This window comes from Myotis yumanensis, unplaced genomic scaffold, assembly GCF_028538775.1.
Source record: "Myotis yumanensis isolate MYYU_CA2020_CCGP unplaced genomic scaffold, mMyoYum1.0.hap1 SCAF_17, whole genome shotgun sequence".
Taxonomy (NCBI): domain Eukaryota; kingdom Metazoa; phylum Chordata; class Mammalia; order Chiroptera; family Vespertilionidae; genus Myotis; species Myotis yumanensis.
Window position 1 is genome coordinate 34,829,790 of NW_027223768.1, and position 15,251 is coordinate 34,845,040.

Consider the following 15,251-nt stretch of genomic DNA (forward strand, 5'->3'; position numbering starts at 1 on the left):
GCCTCCACCACCATCCCTTCTCCTGTGTCAGACAGGGCTGTCTCTCTTTCCTCTGGGGCGACTCCCCCCTCAGCGGCGGGACCCAGGCCTCACTTCCTTGGCAGCTCAATCCTGAAAGGATTGCTGAAAACTCTAACATTTTCAATTTCCTCTTCTTTGCTCTCTCCTCCCTTCTGCTGCTAAGTAAGTTGAAGCTTCCTGTATCTTAAAATAAAAACCCCCGAGGAGCCTGCCAAGCCTCTCAGCTCCTGCACTGTCCTTTTATAGGTAAACTCAATCTTCCCTTGTCTCCAGTTCCTGCCAGCCCCTTTCCCACCCCCAACAAGCCAACTTCAAGTCCCTCTATGCTGGTCGCTTCACCTACCACCGTGGGGTGGCTCTTCCCCAAACCTACCCCTGCATCCTTGACTCTCACCTTCGCTGGCAATCCTTCTATTCATCTCTCACTGTCCTTCCAGCCAGTTCCACCCCATGAGCCCAGCACTTCCTCCTAACAGCTCCTTAAATGGTCCATCTACTTGAAATTCAACGAGTCTCCTGCCCCTCCCTGCTCCTTGCTTCTGCCAGTGGCTTCACCATTCTCTCTCTCTCTAAGGGCTATCATCTCTCCTTCCGAAGTGTCTCTCATATTCCCCTCACTGCTCCACTCCAGAGGGTCCCCTCACCCTCTGCCTGTCAGATCCCGAGGAGCCGATGACCATTGTGTTGTATGTTCCTAGGACACTCCCATGAGGCCTGGCCTTCCAAGTGCTCCGGTCTCCCCACCCTGCCCGAGAGCATCTGCACTGCCATCCCTCCTGCTCTCCTTCATTCTACCCTCCTCCCGGAATCTCCCATTCTTCCAGCTAACACCAATCTCTGAACTCCATTTACTTCGGGCAACGTCACACTTAATTGCCGTATTTCCTGGGTCCTGCTTTCCAATGATACTATGAAAAGTTTGGGAACGGGGGGGGTCAAAGAACTTAGTACTTAGCATGATGCTGATCACATAACAAGTAGGCAGTGACTACTTATTGATTAATGACCAATTTAACCCTAATATGATATGATGAACGGCGTTAGTTTCTGCCCTGATACTGCTAGGGGTCACAGGGATATTGGCTGGACCGTGAGCCACGCCTGGGCGCTGGGATGAAGGAATCACTTCCGCCTGCATTTGATGAGGTCCCCACCTTCTGCAGAGAAGCTGGTTTGCATGTCTGCAGCGCCTGTTTGCTCCACCATCGTCCTGATGCTTGCTTGGATACACGCTGAGAGCCGTCTCTACAAGACCCCCTTCCCCTGGGGAGAAAAGTCACAATTCCAGGGAAAGTGGCCGGAGGGCAGTGATGGCGAACCTTTGGAGCTCGGCGTGTCAGCATTTTGAAAAACCCTAACTTAACTCTGGTGCCGTGTCACATATAGAAATTTTTTGATATTTGCAACCATAGTAAAACAAAGGCTTATATTTTTGATGTTTATTTTATATATTTAAATGTCATTTAACAAAGAAAAATCAACCAAAAAAAAAATGAGTTCGCATGTCACCTCTGACACGCGTGTCATAGGTTCGCCATCACTGCCATAGGGGCAATGTGGAAAGCAAATGCAGCTTTTCATTCCTGACTTCACCTTGCAAAGTTCAAATGTTACTTTTAGTCCTTACGAAAACGGTCAAAGAATTTTCTATGAAGTTTGGACACAGAAGGCTGTTCAAAACTAAGTGGGTTTTGTAACTATGTGTGGTGATGGACGTTAATTAAACATTGTGGTAGTCATTATGCAACGTATACATGTAACAGATCATTATGTTGTACACCTAAAACTAAGTAATCACAAGAAACTTAGAAACACCAATCAGAAAGGATATATGCACCCCTATGTTCATAGCAGCACAATTTACAATAGCTAAGATTTGGAAACAGCCTAAGTACCCATCAGCAGATGAGTGGATTAAAAAACTGTGGTACATCTACACAATGGAATACTATGCTGCTGTAAAAAGGAAGGAACTCCTACCATTTGCAACAGCATGGATGGAACTAGAGAGCATTATGCTAAGTGAAATAAGTCAGTCAGAGAAAGGTAAATATCACATGATCTCACTCATTTGCGGATTATAATGAACAACATAAACTGATGAACAAAAACAGATTCAGAGACTGAGAAGCATCGATCAGATGCTCAAACCTCAGAGGGAAGGTAGGGAAGCGTGGGGGTAAGGGTGAGAGATCAACCAAAAGGACTTGTATGCATGCATATAGGCCTAACCAATGGACACAGACACCAGGGGGGTGAGGGCATGAATGGGAGTGGGGGGGGGGGGGACAATGGGGAGATAAGGACACATATGTAATACTTTAATCAATAAAAACATACAAAAAAACGAAGTAATCAATGTTATATGCCAACAATATCTCCATTAGAAAAAACAAACCCAAACCAAGTGGGATCTGGGGTAAGGTGGGCTTCACCCGGCCAACACAGGCCCCAGTGCCCCTTACTGTGGACCAGCGACCATATTCTGTGTCTTCCACACCACACGCAGGGGAGACACCACCTCCAACCCCACACAGAACGAGCAAGTCAGCTGCAAGATAGACCATTCCCATGACTCCTAACGAACCGGGATGAGTTTGGTTTGGCCACGGAAGAGAAGGCAGCCACTCAAGGACGGCAGGGGAATTGTATTTCAGAAATAAGGATGGATGAACAAATATAACAGGGATGGACTGTCTTCAAATGCAACTTGGCTGCTTTCACCGAAGCATCGGCTTACACCTCTCCATTCCCACCTCGTCCTGTCCTGGGGCTCTCCCACACACCGCAGAGAGAGGCAGACGACAGTTAGGGCCCGAATGTCCCTCCTTCCCTGGCATCGGCGGTGGATGCTGTCTGTCCTGCTGACTCACCATCAGCATCCTCCACGCTGCTGCCTCACCCCATGCTGCCCCCCCACCCCCCGCGCCTCCCATGATGGAAGAGCTGACTGGTCTCTTAGAGTCCAGGGCTGTGTGTCGGTAGTCCCTCGGGCATCTTTGACTTCAAGAGCTCAAGGAGATGACTGACTTCCCATGTGGAATCTTCTGGTGAGGATCAGGGAGGCTGTCACACCCCAGTGGTCTTCCTCCACCTCCTTCCTGAGCCACCAGAGCATGTGTGAATCTGTGGGCTAAAGTGATGGCCTGCGGTTGCCTAAGTGACCAGCAGTCAGGTCCAGAGATGCTCACAAACTCTCGCTTTGATGAGACACCGGCGCCTGGGGGACTGTGGACTGGGCTCTGGAGTCCACCCGCAGGAAACACTGTATTTTCGAAGGGCCTGGACACACTCACAGGCACACACGAACTTCAGAAAGTGACAGTATTTTCTTTCCATGTTATTTCCACAGAGTGACTCCCAACCGGCCAGGGAAGGTGGGTGAGCACTCTGCTCAGAGCTAGGGTCCTGCATTGCCAACTCTAGCTTAAAGGGAGACACTGGGAAATGTGTAGGTACTGCGTTCCTCACTCGCTCTGAAAGCAAGCTTTCGGGACCAGCCCCTTCCGGCTAACCACAGGAAAAGAGAAACGAACATCCGAGTCAATGCTCAGAAGTGGATTATCAATCATCTTTTTTTTTCTGTCCTATGAGTTTAATAACCCAAAGCAGACGGGGACATCCCTGAGGACAGGGCCTGGTCCTTTCCTCTGGCTCTCCCAACCCTCCCCCACAGCACGGAGAGCCTCACTCTGAAGCAGGCTGCGCAGGTGTCTGCAGCATCCCTAGGACAGAACCCAATCCTCGAGTCTCATCTTTGCTTCCTGCCTCTGTGCAGGACTCAGTGTCATAATGAAGCCACATAAATGCATGTGCTGGTGGGTAACAGCTTGGGACCCCGACTGGGCCAGACAGAGTCCAGCCACCTGCTCCACTCGGTCAACTGTCCAGTTCCCTGGTCTGTCTCCAGGACAGCCTGGCTGCTCCCAGACATCCTGCCTGAGTTGGCCTGGCTAGCGTCAAGCCGACAGCCGGACTCTCAGACTCCCTGGCTCTTTAAAAAAAAAAAAAAAAAAAAAAAATATATATATATATATATATATATATATATATACATACATACATATATATATTTTTTCATTGATTTTAGAGAGAGAGGAAGCGAGAGAGAGAGAAACATCGATGTGAGAAACATCAACCGGTTGTCTCCCATATGTACCCCAACCGGGGATCAAACCCACAACCTGGGTATATGCTCTGACTGGGAATCGAACCGGCAACCTTCTGGTGCTGGGACGATGCTCAATCAACTGAGCCACATGGGCCAGGATGACTCCCTGAGTCTTGATGGCACAAACATATGCAGGACAGGCGGAGACACAGGGAGGATGACAGGACACCCAGACCAGGAGAGACCGGGCTGGAAAGGGTGGAGCCAGACATTGATACAGATGGGCAGTGACCCACAGACGCAAGCTGCCAGGAACAGCCTCGCCAGCCAGGCACAGGAAGAGTAATGAATATTTAAGGCAACGTAGGGTTCATATAAATCATTGTGGCAATTTTTCCCTGTCCTTGTGTCTACTAACCTGCATCTGATTAGGGCATCCCTGGGGGCAGAGACGGGTCCTTTTATCTCTGTCTCCCCCCTCCCCCAACCCCATCAGGGCTTAGCGTACCACCAGCCTGTCTGATTTTAAAGACATACACAAACAGACAAGCAAGTGCCCTCACGACTCCAGACTGCCAGCTACCTGCCTCGCAGAGATGTCTGCGCCTCGTGCCCTTTCCTGAGCCCCGTTGGCCTGCTCACTTTGGCCCAATGATGCCGCTTTCCATCACCGGCTGGAGCCCCTTTACAGCCAGGAGGATCCTAATCCTGGGAAGTGTCTTCCCCGCCCCCAGCAGGACAAACGGCCAATCACTTTTAAGCCACAACAAACTTAGGGCCAAAATTAAACCAAAACGAACCCAAACAACCTGGGTCACCAACACATTTGGAATGTTTAACAACAGATGATAGTGGTAAGGCGATAACACACATGCTGACCCTTGGTTCGGTTCTTGGAGAGAGTTCTGGGTCAAGGCCGCTGGAGGACCCTGTCCCCTAATCCCACGGGCAGGAAGCAAGCCCGTTCGTGCCCACGGGACAGGGTATAGCACACTCCGGCAGCCCCACACCCACCGCGGAGACCAAGCGAGCCCTTTTGTTTGGAGCACAGGGAAACAAAGGTGGCGCCTCGTCCCACAGTCTGTTTCCTGGACTCCCCACAGGGTCAGAAGCGCGGCTGCCTCTCCACTGTGCATGCACTTTTGGCTCCTCCTGTCTTGCCGGGAGCTGCAAAGTGTAAGAGCTGAGACGGGCCATGCAAGGTGGGGGATGGGGGCGAGGGTCTTCTTCCCGAGAGGAGAGGATGAGAATGAAATGCCCATGCTGGCAGCGGACGGCCGGGCCAGATCCCCTCTCACCTGTATTGGTCATAAAGGTGATGATGGTACTGCTGATGCCCTCGTTGTCCCGGGAATAAACTCGCAATGTGTATGTCATCCCGGGATAGAGGTCTGTCAGCTGTATAGGCTGGGCCTGGGCCTTAACAGGGACAGTTTTTTTCGTATGGTTGCCTGGGGAACAGAAACCTCAGTCAGCCCAGGGCCAGGCATGAGGAGCTGGAGAGGCAGTGCTAGGCTCCTGCCACCTGTCGAAGGTAGAAGCCTGGGAAGGGGCCAGGGCCAGTGGGGCCAGGCCACTGCACAGACCGGGAGGTCCCCAGGCAGCGCCGACGCCAGCCCTCCACACAGTGCTGACTCCTATGCGACGGCCCTTCAGCAGGGAACCCTGTCCCCTCTCCTGAGGGTTTCCTTCCTCACCACAGTCTACACACTAAAATATCTGACCTCCTTCCTCAATCTCTCAGGGTACCAGCCAGTGCTGTTGTCCTGAAGAGGGTCAGAGGGCCAGAGAGCAGCTCACCGTGTGGAGAATTCAGGAGAAGTGAGTGCCCGGGTACCTGGGGTGTGGGGTGGATGTGGTAGTAGGAAGCTGAAAAAATATGGTCCGAAAGCGGGATCCTGGATCCTATGGATGTGAATCCCCTCTGACCACAGAGAAGTAAGGGTTGCTTGTTTTTCCCTCAGAGAGCTTTAGGTGGCCAGCCCAGCGGGTTCGTTGGCTTATGTGCTTGAAGCACATGCCATAGAGGCCTATATGGTGGGCTGACCCCCGTCCCCCCAAACAGGGGCCTTCACCCAGAGGAGGCAGATATCCTGGTGGCTCTGCAGTTTAGCAGACCTGCACAGGGTCCCCAGTGGGAACACCTCGGCTCAGGCTGCCAGCTCCCTGAGACTAATGAGCCTGGTCTGTGTCTGACTATGGCCACTGGCATCCGTCTGAGCAAAGCACAGCTGTACCCCAAGTCTGAACCGGCCCCACCTGTCTCGTGGAGACACCGGGAAACATGGATTTGGAGCTAAGAAGATCCATGCAGAGGTGAGGTCTGGGAGGCCCTTCAGAACCCTCTTCCTGGGCAGGAGGCGGATGGAGGGCCCCTTACCCCAGAGCCTCCCCGGCACATGCAACCCTACACCCCACTGATGACTGCAGAAGCCCCTTCTTTCTCCTCAGCCTGCTCCTCCCACCTCATTGCCATCTGAGCACATATCAACTTCACTGTCACAATTAAGCCAGGCTGAAAGGCCTCCGGGCCTGGGGAGTTCCGGAACCTCTTTAACGGCATCTACACTACCCGCCGCCGCCGCCACTGCCGCTGCCGCCGCCACCACCCGCACAGCAATGCTTACTGTCAATGTACTCAACCACAAAGTCAGTTCCGGGCCCGAAATTGTGCTTCCAGGTGATGTTGGCCCATTTACTGTTGGGGTGCACCGTGACGTTCCATATGGACTGCTCGTCGGGGGCTGAAGGGCGGGTTAGAAGAGGAGTTAGTGGTGAGGAGGGAGGCAGCGCTGGAGATGGAGAGACAAACAGACAGACAGACATGAGCAGCCAGGAAAGAGCAGAGTCCGAAGTGGCTGTGCACGGGGCCTGGCGGAGCTCTAAGCTGCAGCCTCGGTGGCCAGGCCAGAGGATGCCAACCAGGTACGAGCAGGTGCAGTCGGAAGGACCCGTATGTACGGAGGGCAGGAAACTGTCTGTGTCCACACAGAGGGGGCGGCTCACTCCCTTTTCAGGTCACCGCCGTGGATGTGAGCGGTGCAGAGAAAGGGGCCAGGAAAATGCACGTTGGCTGGAGTCCAGACGGAGGGGAAGAGGCCTGCCCATCTCTTTCCCTCCAGCTCGCTCTCCAGCAGCGGTTCTCAACCTTGGCTGCACATTAGGATCACCTGGGAATCTTTTTCAAATCCTGATTTCTGGGCCTCATCCTCCGGAAATTCTGTTTCTTATGGGGTGAGGCCACAACATTAGTAACAAAGAAACAGCATTTCCGGAGGATGAGGCCCAGACATCAGGATTTTAAAAAGATTCCCAGGTGATTCTAATGTGCAGCCAAGGTTAAGAACCACTGCTCTACAGGAAGGAGAGAGGGTATCTTTCAAAGTCACTCAAGAGTTAGGATGAGATTTGCAGGAAGGACAGGACCAAGAATGGGAAAACCTTTACGGGCTTCTAAAACTGGAGGAGAGTGGGAACCAGACAGGTGACACTGGTCTGAGGAGCCCCCTGGCGTCATTCTTAGTCACCAAATCCCTGGACTCTGTGGAAAATGGCCTCAGGTTGACTAAGGGGACTTGGGGTCTCAAGTAGAGATAGTCTGAACCCTTCCTCTTCTCTCGTGGGCAAGGCGGGACCAAGAAAAGGCAACTCCTTCTTCACAACCAACCCGCCGTGGTCCAGACACCCAAAGAAGCCTGCTCTGTTGGCTTCTCAGCACCACAGTCTTAGAAGCTGGATCTCCATGCAACACAGAGACATTAATTATCTAGTTCCTGTGAGCTACTTTATCCAAGCCATCGTGCTGTCTGAAACCATAGCCTGTGGACAGGAGAAGGGTGCTCATCGTCAAACATAACCATTTTTCAAGAGTCCCAGCAGTGCGCTTACCCCATTTCCGAGCAAAGATTTAATAGTGGAGCAACTAGCATGAAGCCTTGTATTTCAAAGACTTTACAAGTAGGGCTGCTGTGTATTTTATTGGCATGCAAGGGGGCCCTGTCACCAGCTCACTTGTCAAAAGTACATGCATAGAGCACATGGGTGATGCATTTATTCATTATCCGTGTGACATGTGACTGAGTCTGCAGGGCTGGGAAGTGATAAAAGGTCTGGTGTTCACTGCAAAGAAGTGCCTTCTCCACTACAAGCTTGTCAGCTGCCGGCTGCCCCAGGTGAATAGGACTCATGTCAGGTGAGAGACCAAGCAAGAGATTTCACTGATGGCCCCACTGGGCACGCTCCATGGGGGGAGGGCAGAAGGTAGGCGGCTCTATTTATCTTCCAGATGTTTCCTTTGTGCTGCCTGCTTTAGGCCACCCCCACCCCAGCTCCGCGGAATCTCATGGCTCTTGCTAGTGGGAATGAATTATGATTAGGGGACTTGAGTTTCCTCCTCCTCCACTCTGGGCCCTGGAAATAGCCAGAGAATTGGATTTAACAGTTTGGCCACCGATACAACATTGCCTCAAACCTCACTGCCTTAAAGGTCAATTAGATTGGAGCACTATTGGAGAAGGTCAAGGGATGGGAAAGCAACACAATTCAGAGGTGTTAGCTAGAGCAGTGGTCGGCAAACTCATTAGTCAACAGTACTTCCTCAAAATAGACTCGCCCAGGCAGAAAACCGACTTCTGCGCATGGGCCACGAAGTTTCCATCACACTGTACGTGCGCCCACACGTGGTATTTTGTGGAAGAGCCACACTCAAGGGGCCAAAGAGCCGCATGTGACTCTCGAGCCGCAGTTTGCCGACCACGGAGCTAGAGGAAGGTATGGCCATATAGAGAGAACAGATGGTGACGACTACAGAACTGAAAAGCTCAGAGAGAAAGACCAAGAAGAAGAGCGATCGATTGCTAACGAAACAAGAAGGTAAGGGAGGTGGAGCATGGGTTGTTCTGCTGGTGCCTAGAATGTGAGAATTCGGGAGAATCCCTTGAAATCTGAAGGAGACGATACAGAGTCCCATCTCAGCCCGAAAAAAAAGTAAGCGTTTGGTCCTAAGATGAGAGACATGATTAGGATGAGAATTTATTTTACAAATCGTGGACATCAGAGTCCTTCTGCTGCATTAAGGGGAGTGAGGGCGCTTGAGGGCTGTCCCCAGGCTCTAAGGATAAGATGGCCGGGGGAGGGGGGGGGGCATGGCCAGACCCTCTGCAGCGTCCCTGGCAGTTAGAAGTCGGGGAGTAGGAGTCCCGTGTGGCAGCAAGGCCCATCCTTCCAGAGGCAAAGGGTCTGCTGGACAGAGAGACCCACTTCCCTTCCTCATCCTTGTGTATCGATTCTGTGAACCCAAAGCTTTCAAGTGGGACGGGAAGCCCCACTTTAATGCAAAAGACACCTCACTGGGGGTCTCCAAAAATATCCATCACCAAACTCTGGTGGCAGCTTCTAACAACCTAGCAGGTGTCTCCTCAGCCAACTATTTCCTAAAGTGCATGCTGTTTAAATTCTGGATCCTGCACCTTTAAAGCGAGTCAGCATTGTCAAGGTCTGGGGGACATGTCAGCTACCAACCACTTGCCTCCGCTTACAGTTCACATCGCTCCATGTAATTAAAGAAAACACACGTGGACCAGGCCTCCAGCTCACGCCAAGAGAAGTGGGCAAGGTGGGAGGCAGGCCTCAGAGGGGAAGGGAATTGCCCAGAAAACGGCTGCTGGGAAGGCTCTGGGTGCTTCCCGCCAGCCTTCCGGCTGCATCACATGACTTTACAGCCAGCCCGAGGGCTCTGCAAGCGAGAGGCCCTCCCCTCCGTGGTAAGAAGAGTGTTGACGCTCAGTTCTTAGAAATATTGCCTGATTCCCAAGGGGTCCCCTCGTGTGGGAAGAACAGAGCTGCCAGCCTGGTTCTGTGATGCGGGAACAGCACATATCCGGGCCTAGCAGGCCAGCCTGGGATCGATTCTTACCAGGGCCTCCGGAGAGGCTGTGGTTCCCCCCAACCTCCCCCCCCCCTCCCCCCCGCCCCCCATATGCACCTGTGGAGGCACTGGGAGTGTGAGCGGGAAGAGCAGAGCACCTTGGGGCAATACCGTTTCCTGGAAGTTCTGACTTTTTAGAAGAGAGTGTAAGTGAGACCTGGGGGTAGAGGGGCCAGGGAAGAGCAGGGCTCTGGGAACAGCCCCCTGGCATGGCCAGCCACTGCCCGCTCCTCGGCCCTCCGTGCTGCATGGCTGGCTGTGACATGGCCAGGGCAGGGAGCCTTCTCAGGACAGCTGTCCAGTGTCAGGCCCCTGTCCTTCCCCACACTCTCTCCCTCCTGGAGCGCTCAGCCCTCAGCTGACTGCTTGGCATATGGCTGGAGGGACCCCTGCCATTTAGGACCCGGGGATCCTGCCCGAGGAGCGTAGCCCTCTGTTAAAGGACAGGGATCTGAGGCTAGGGCGAGGGGTACCCTGTTCCACTCGGCTACCAGGCTGAAAACCCAGTTGTGTGTGTTTTCAAAGTAGAAATGAAGGGCGGTGCTGGCCACCACATCCCAGACCCCTCCTGTCTGGGAGGCCTGCGGGCAGAGGAACGGGAGCGTGGACAACGGGCAGTACCGGATTCATGTGTCTTAGTCCCGGTGGTGGGAGGACTCTCCATGGTGGCGGCGGCAGTGGTGGTGGTAGTTGTGGCGACGGTGGTGGCGATGGTGGTAGGTGCGACAGTTGGGATGATGGGGACTGTTGTGGCTTCGGTGGCGGCGGCGGCAGCAGTGGCAGTAGCATCGGTACTGCTCACGGCGCCCGTGGCACCCACCGTGGTCGGGGGCCACGTGGGAGGAGCTGAGAGGAAAATGTAAAACAGCCGAGTCTGGTTGGTTTGGCTGTCGCCGCCTGGACACACGGCCCCCGCGTGCAAGGCAGGCAGCCCCACGACGGGATGGAGCGCGGGGATCAGCGGCCTCCCCTCGCGTGCGGATGGACTGGGTCACGCGGGTCCCCGGGAGAGGACACAGCCATGTGACAGGAAGAGAATGAAGCCCCGTGCGTTTCATTTTCTTCTCATGGTCTGTGTGGCTCAAAGCATCCAGCATGCATCCAGCCCAGGGCAGGGGAGAGGATGGGAAGGGACATGGACGCGTCGCTCAGACCTCAAGGACGACGGCATGGGGTCCCAGGCCAGCGCCACCCATACACAGGCCAAGCAGCACCATGTCGACCCAGACCCGGAGCCTGGCCTTGGAGGGGGGCAGACGGCTGGTTCCTGCCCTACAGGATCGCCGGGAAGCCTGCCATTCCCAAGCACTCACCCCAAATTACCTGTCTTACCCCCCCCTCCCCCCCCCCCCCCCCCCCCCCCCCGCCTGCTGAGTTCTAATGCCAGAGGATACACTCCCCTCCGCGAAGCCTGCCTGGGCCTCTCCCCGTCTCCGCTGTTGACCCTCCCGGCCTCTCCTCCCTTCTCCGCCAGTGGCCGTCCCCCCCGCAGCTACCCCATTCCACCCTGGACTGCAGTAACTGCCTTTCTCTCTAGGACATTTGGGGTCCAGGCACCCCAAGTCCTTTCCCTTTGCATTAGAACAAGGGAAAGGGCACGGATGGAAGCACCTCCTCCCAGCCCACAGCAGACACAAATGGAATCGCAAGCGAGACACATGCTGTGTCTTCTTTTTTGCACAAACCGTCAGGGGCTTTGCATCTGTGCGCACGCATGCTCTCATCTTCCACCCAAAGCTAACCTTCCCCGGAGGTCAGCCCTCGGGGCTCAGTCCGTGTGTGGCCACATTTCCAAAAGCCCTCTCCCTCTACGAAGGGTCCTGGAAGCTAACAGGACTGCCCTTTAGATCCCATCCTGCTATGGCCTGAGGGCCTGAGGAGACAGAGCCGCCCTCCCTCTCTGTGGTCTGATCACAGTCCACCTGCTGGTGTGGATGCTAACGGGGCAGGGGCAGGGGGCCGGATGTTAAGACATTCGTAGGCAGCTCTAACCCCCAAAGAACAGAGGTCCTGCTGCAAATCTCCACACTATCCCCCTCATCCCCCGTAAAAGGGGGCCAGGCCAGGGAGGGAGCCAGAAAGAAAACGGCCAGAGTGCTTTTCTCAGGGGAGGATGGAGATCCTGAGAGTTCTCAGCAAGAGCCCGACCAACAAGAGCCCTTTCATGCCTGGCCTCCGATAGGACAAGTGCCCCACAGAGCGGGGACTGTTCCTGGGATCCCTGGTCACTTCCCTACTTGTAGGATCAGAGGCACTGCTGGGCCCCGAGGGCGCTGACCACAGAAGCCACACTGGGCAGCTGACTCTCACACATTCCGGGGATTCCTGGGCAGAGGCCAGGCTGACGGTGGGAGGTCCCTTAGGCCCCACTCAACCCACAGACATCAGGAAGGTGTGTGTGTGGGGTGGGGGGGTAATCCGCATCTCATAGACATTATTCAAGGATATATTCAGTCCCAGGCAGCCCCAGGCCTGGGAGGCTCAGTGCTATAAAAGCTCAGCATAAGGGATTTCATCTACCTCACCCACCAAGACAGACAGACAGACACATCCATGGGAGAGCCCGAGACCCAGCAGGCAAAGGTCGGCTCTCTCCCAGGCCGGGTCCTGGCGGCGCCCACGGCCATGGAAGCCCATGGGCCATGGACACAACCGCTCCTGCTGTTGGGAGGGGCCTCGAGAGGCGTGGACCGCCCTGGCCAGGACTGCTCTAATTTGGTGCCTTAAGGGTGTATTCTCTAAAAGTTTCTGGCAAATACAATGTTCACAGGCCTCCCTTTTCTATAATTACTTAAAAGGTGTCATTAAAAAACCCACCTGCAACGACTCTCTTAACTTAAATCATCCCACTCTGTGTAGCTCAGAGACCTGGGCCTCCCTGCCCACACACAGTGGAGTTACATTCCCCACGCTCTCACGTGACCCTCTGTCACATACTCTCACGTGCACCTTGGTCCTCGTGCAGAGTACGCACACTCACACTCACACAGGCGACCCTGTGGGCCCCCGCGAGCGGCGTTAGGGGCGGAGATGCTGAGAGAGGCGGTTAGAGCGAGTTCTCCCTGGGTCTGCAGGTCAGAGACAGGAATGAAAGGGCTGAGGATGCTTTCACGTGGTCCTGTCCTCCGCCTGATGGTCCCTTTGCCAAGAGTGACAGAAAGGAAGTGACTCTCTGATGATGGCTAGTTGGTTGCCTTTCCTGGGATCAGAGGCAACAGTCTCAGGTGTCAGTGGGAGGAGACCCAGAGGGCATGAGAGGAAAGGAATGCTTTGCTTCCCAGGCATCACGGGAGTCACCTTGGAGGTCACAACTGGCAAATAAGCACTCTGACCACTCACGAGCTGTGTCTCCGTTCCCATGGCTGGACAGGCCGGAGACAGGGAGCACAGAGGCAAGCGAGAGGCCCACTCACCAGAGGGGCAGGTGAGTTTGGAGGTGTGACAAAGGGGCAGGTGAATGAGTTTAGGGGTGTGACAGAGGGGCAGGTGAGTTTGGAGGTGTGACAAAGGGGCAGGTGAATGAGTTTAGGGGTGTGACAGAGGGGCAGGTGAGTGAGTTTAGGGGTGTGACAGAGGGGCAGGTGAGTGAGTTTAGGGGTGTGACAGAGGGGCAGGTGAGTTTGGAGGTGTGACAGAGGGGCAGGTGAGTGAGTTTAGAGGTGTGACAGAGGGGCAGGTGAGTGAGTTTAGGGGTGTGACAGAGGGGCAGGTGAGTGAGTTTGGAGGTGTGACAGAGGGGCAGGTGAGTGAGTTTAGAGGTGTGACAGAGGGGCAGGTGAGTGAGTTTAGGGGTGTGACAGAGGGGCAGGTGAGTGAGTTTGGAGGTGTGACAGAGGGGCAGGTGAGTGAGTTTAGGGGTGTGACAGAGGGGCAGGTGAGTGAGTTTGGAGGTGTGACAGAGGGGCAGGTGAGTGAGTTTAGGGGTGTGACAGAGGGGCAGGTGAGTGAGGTTAGAGGTGTGACAGAGGGGCAGGTGAGTGAGTTTAGGGGTGTGACAGAGGGGCAGGTGAGTGAGTTTAGGGGTGTGACAGAGGGGCAGGTGAGTGAGGTTAGAGGTGTGACAGAGGGGCAGGTGAATGAGTTTAGGGGTGTGACAGAGGGGCAGGTGAGTGAGGTTAGAGGTGTGACAGAGGGGCAGGTGAGTGAGTTTGGGGGTGTGACAGAGGGGCAGGTGAGTGAGTTTAGGGGTGTGACAGAGGGGCAGGTGAGTGAGGTTAGAGGTGTGACAGAGGGGCAGGTGAGTGAGTTTAGGGGTGTGACAGAGGGGCAGGTGAGTGAGGTTAGAGGTGTGACAGAGGGGCAGGTGAGTGAGTTTGGAGGTGTGGCAGAGGGGCAGGTGAGTGAGTTTGGAGGTGTGGCAGAGGGGCAGGTGAGTGAGTTTGGAGGTGTGGCAGAGGGGCAGGTGAGTGAGTTTGGAGGTGTGGCAGAGGGGCAGGTGAGTGAGTTTGGAGGTGTGTACAGGGGAAGGGAGGAGGAGGGAGGAGGAGGAGGGAGGAGAAGGAAGAAGGAAGGTTTCCCCTGGGGAACATGTCCGGTGCTCAGGTCAATGGGGGCTCAGGTGATGCCATCCTGGGGGCCAGGTAGAGGACAGAATGGAAATAAAGCCCAGAAGCGGGGCTATGGACAGAGTGGCCCCCAGGCTGGACCGACATGTTGCTAGGATGTCACCTCCAGCCACAGCAGGTGCTATGGGCCGGAGAACCACCTGGCCAGTGCTCAGTGGAGACCACCAGCCTGGCAACTGGGAAGAAGGGGGATAGAGAACTGGGAGCCTGGGACCCCGACCTGAAAGCAGTGTGTACCTGACGGGTGGCCTGATGCACCTGGAGGCAGCCCAGCCATGGCCGAAGGTTTTCCTCAGGTTCAGGAACAAACACCTCGTCGGAGACGGAGAAAACTGAGCAAAGACCCAGACCTGTCATGGGCCGCCTACCCAACAATTACAGATCTCAGCCGAGTCAGAGATGAGGGCAGTAGTTTCCAGACATTTCCAGGTGGAAGGTTCAGTCCCAAAATGCCCACAGGGTGCACGGCCCGGCTGGCCCAACCACAGATGGCCAGGCCCGATGGGCAGCAGTCCCGAGGGACAGCAAGCACGGGAGCACGAGAGGGATCACCTTCACCAGGTGCGATTCAAACGGATCCGTTTGGGGAAAACCACCCAGGTTTGGGGAGGATGAGAGGAAAGGGAAC

The 15,251-nt window shown here is 54.7% G+C and overlaps 1 protein-coding gene across 17 annotated transcripts in view; it reads right to left on the reverse strand.

The window, feature by feature from the left end:
• Positions 1-15,251, reverse strand: part of NFASC (neurofascin) — a 178,695-nt gene that overhangs the window by 15,193 nt on the left and 148,251 nt on the right. For 6 of the 17 annotated variants that reach the window (XM_070397228.1, XM_070397229.1, XM_070397232.1 and 3 more), the window contains 3 exons: positions 10,680-10,904; positions 6,760-6,924; positions 5,431-5,583 (listed from right to left, as the gene is read on the reverse strand). The exons of 7 other annotated variants lie outside the window; for them this stretch is intronic. In XM_070397228.1, the coding sequence (XP_070253329.1) occupies positions 5,431-5,583; positions 6,760-6,924; positions 10,680-10,904 (543 nt within the window). The remainder of the gene's footprint in view (positions 1-5,430; positions 5,584-6,759; positions 6,925-10,679; positions 10,905-15,251) is intronic. 4 more of the 17 variants (XM_070397233.1, XM_070397231.1, XM_070397238.1 and 1 more) reach the window with 2 other exon arrangements.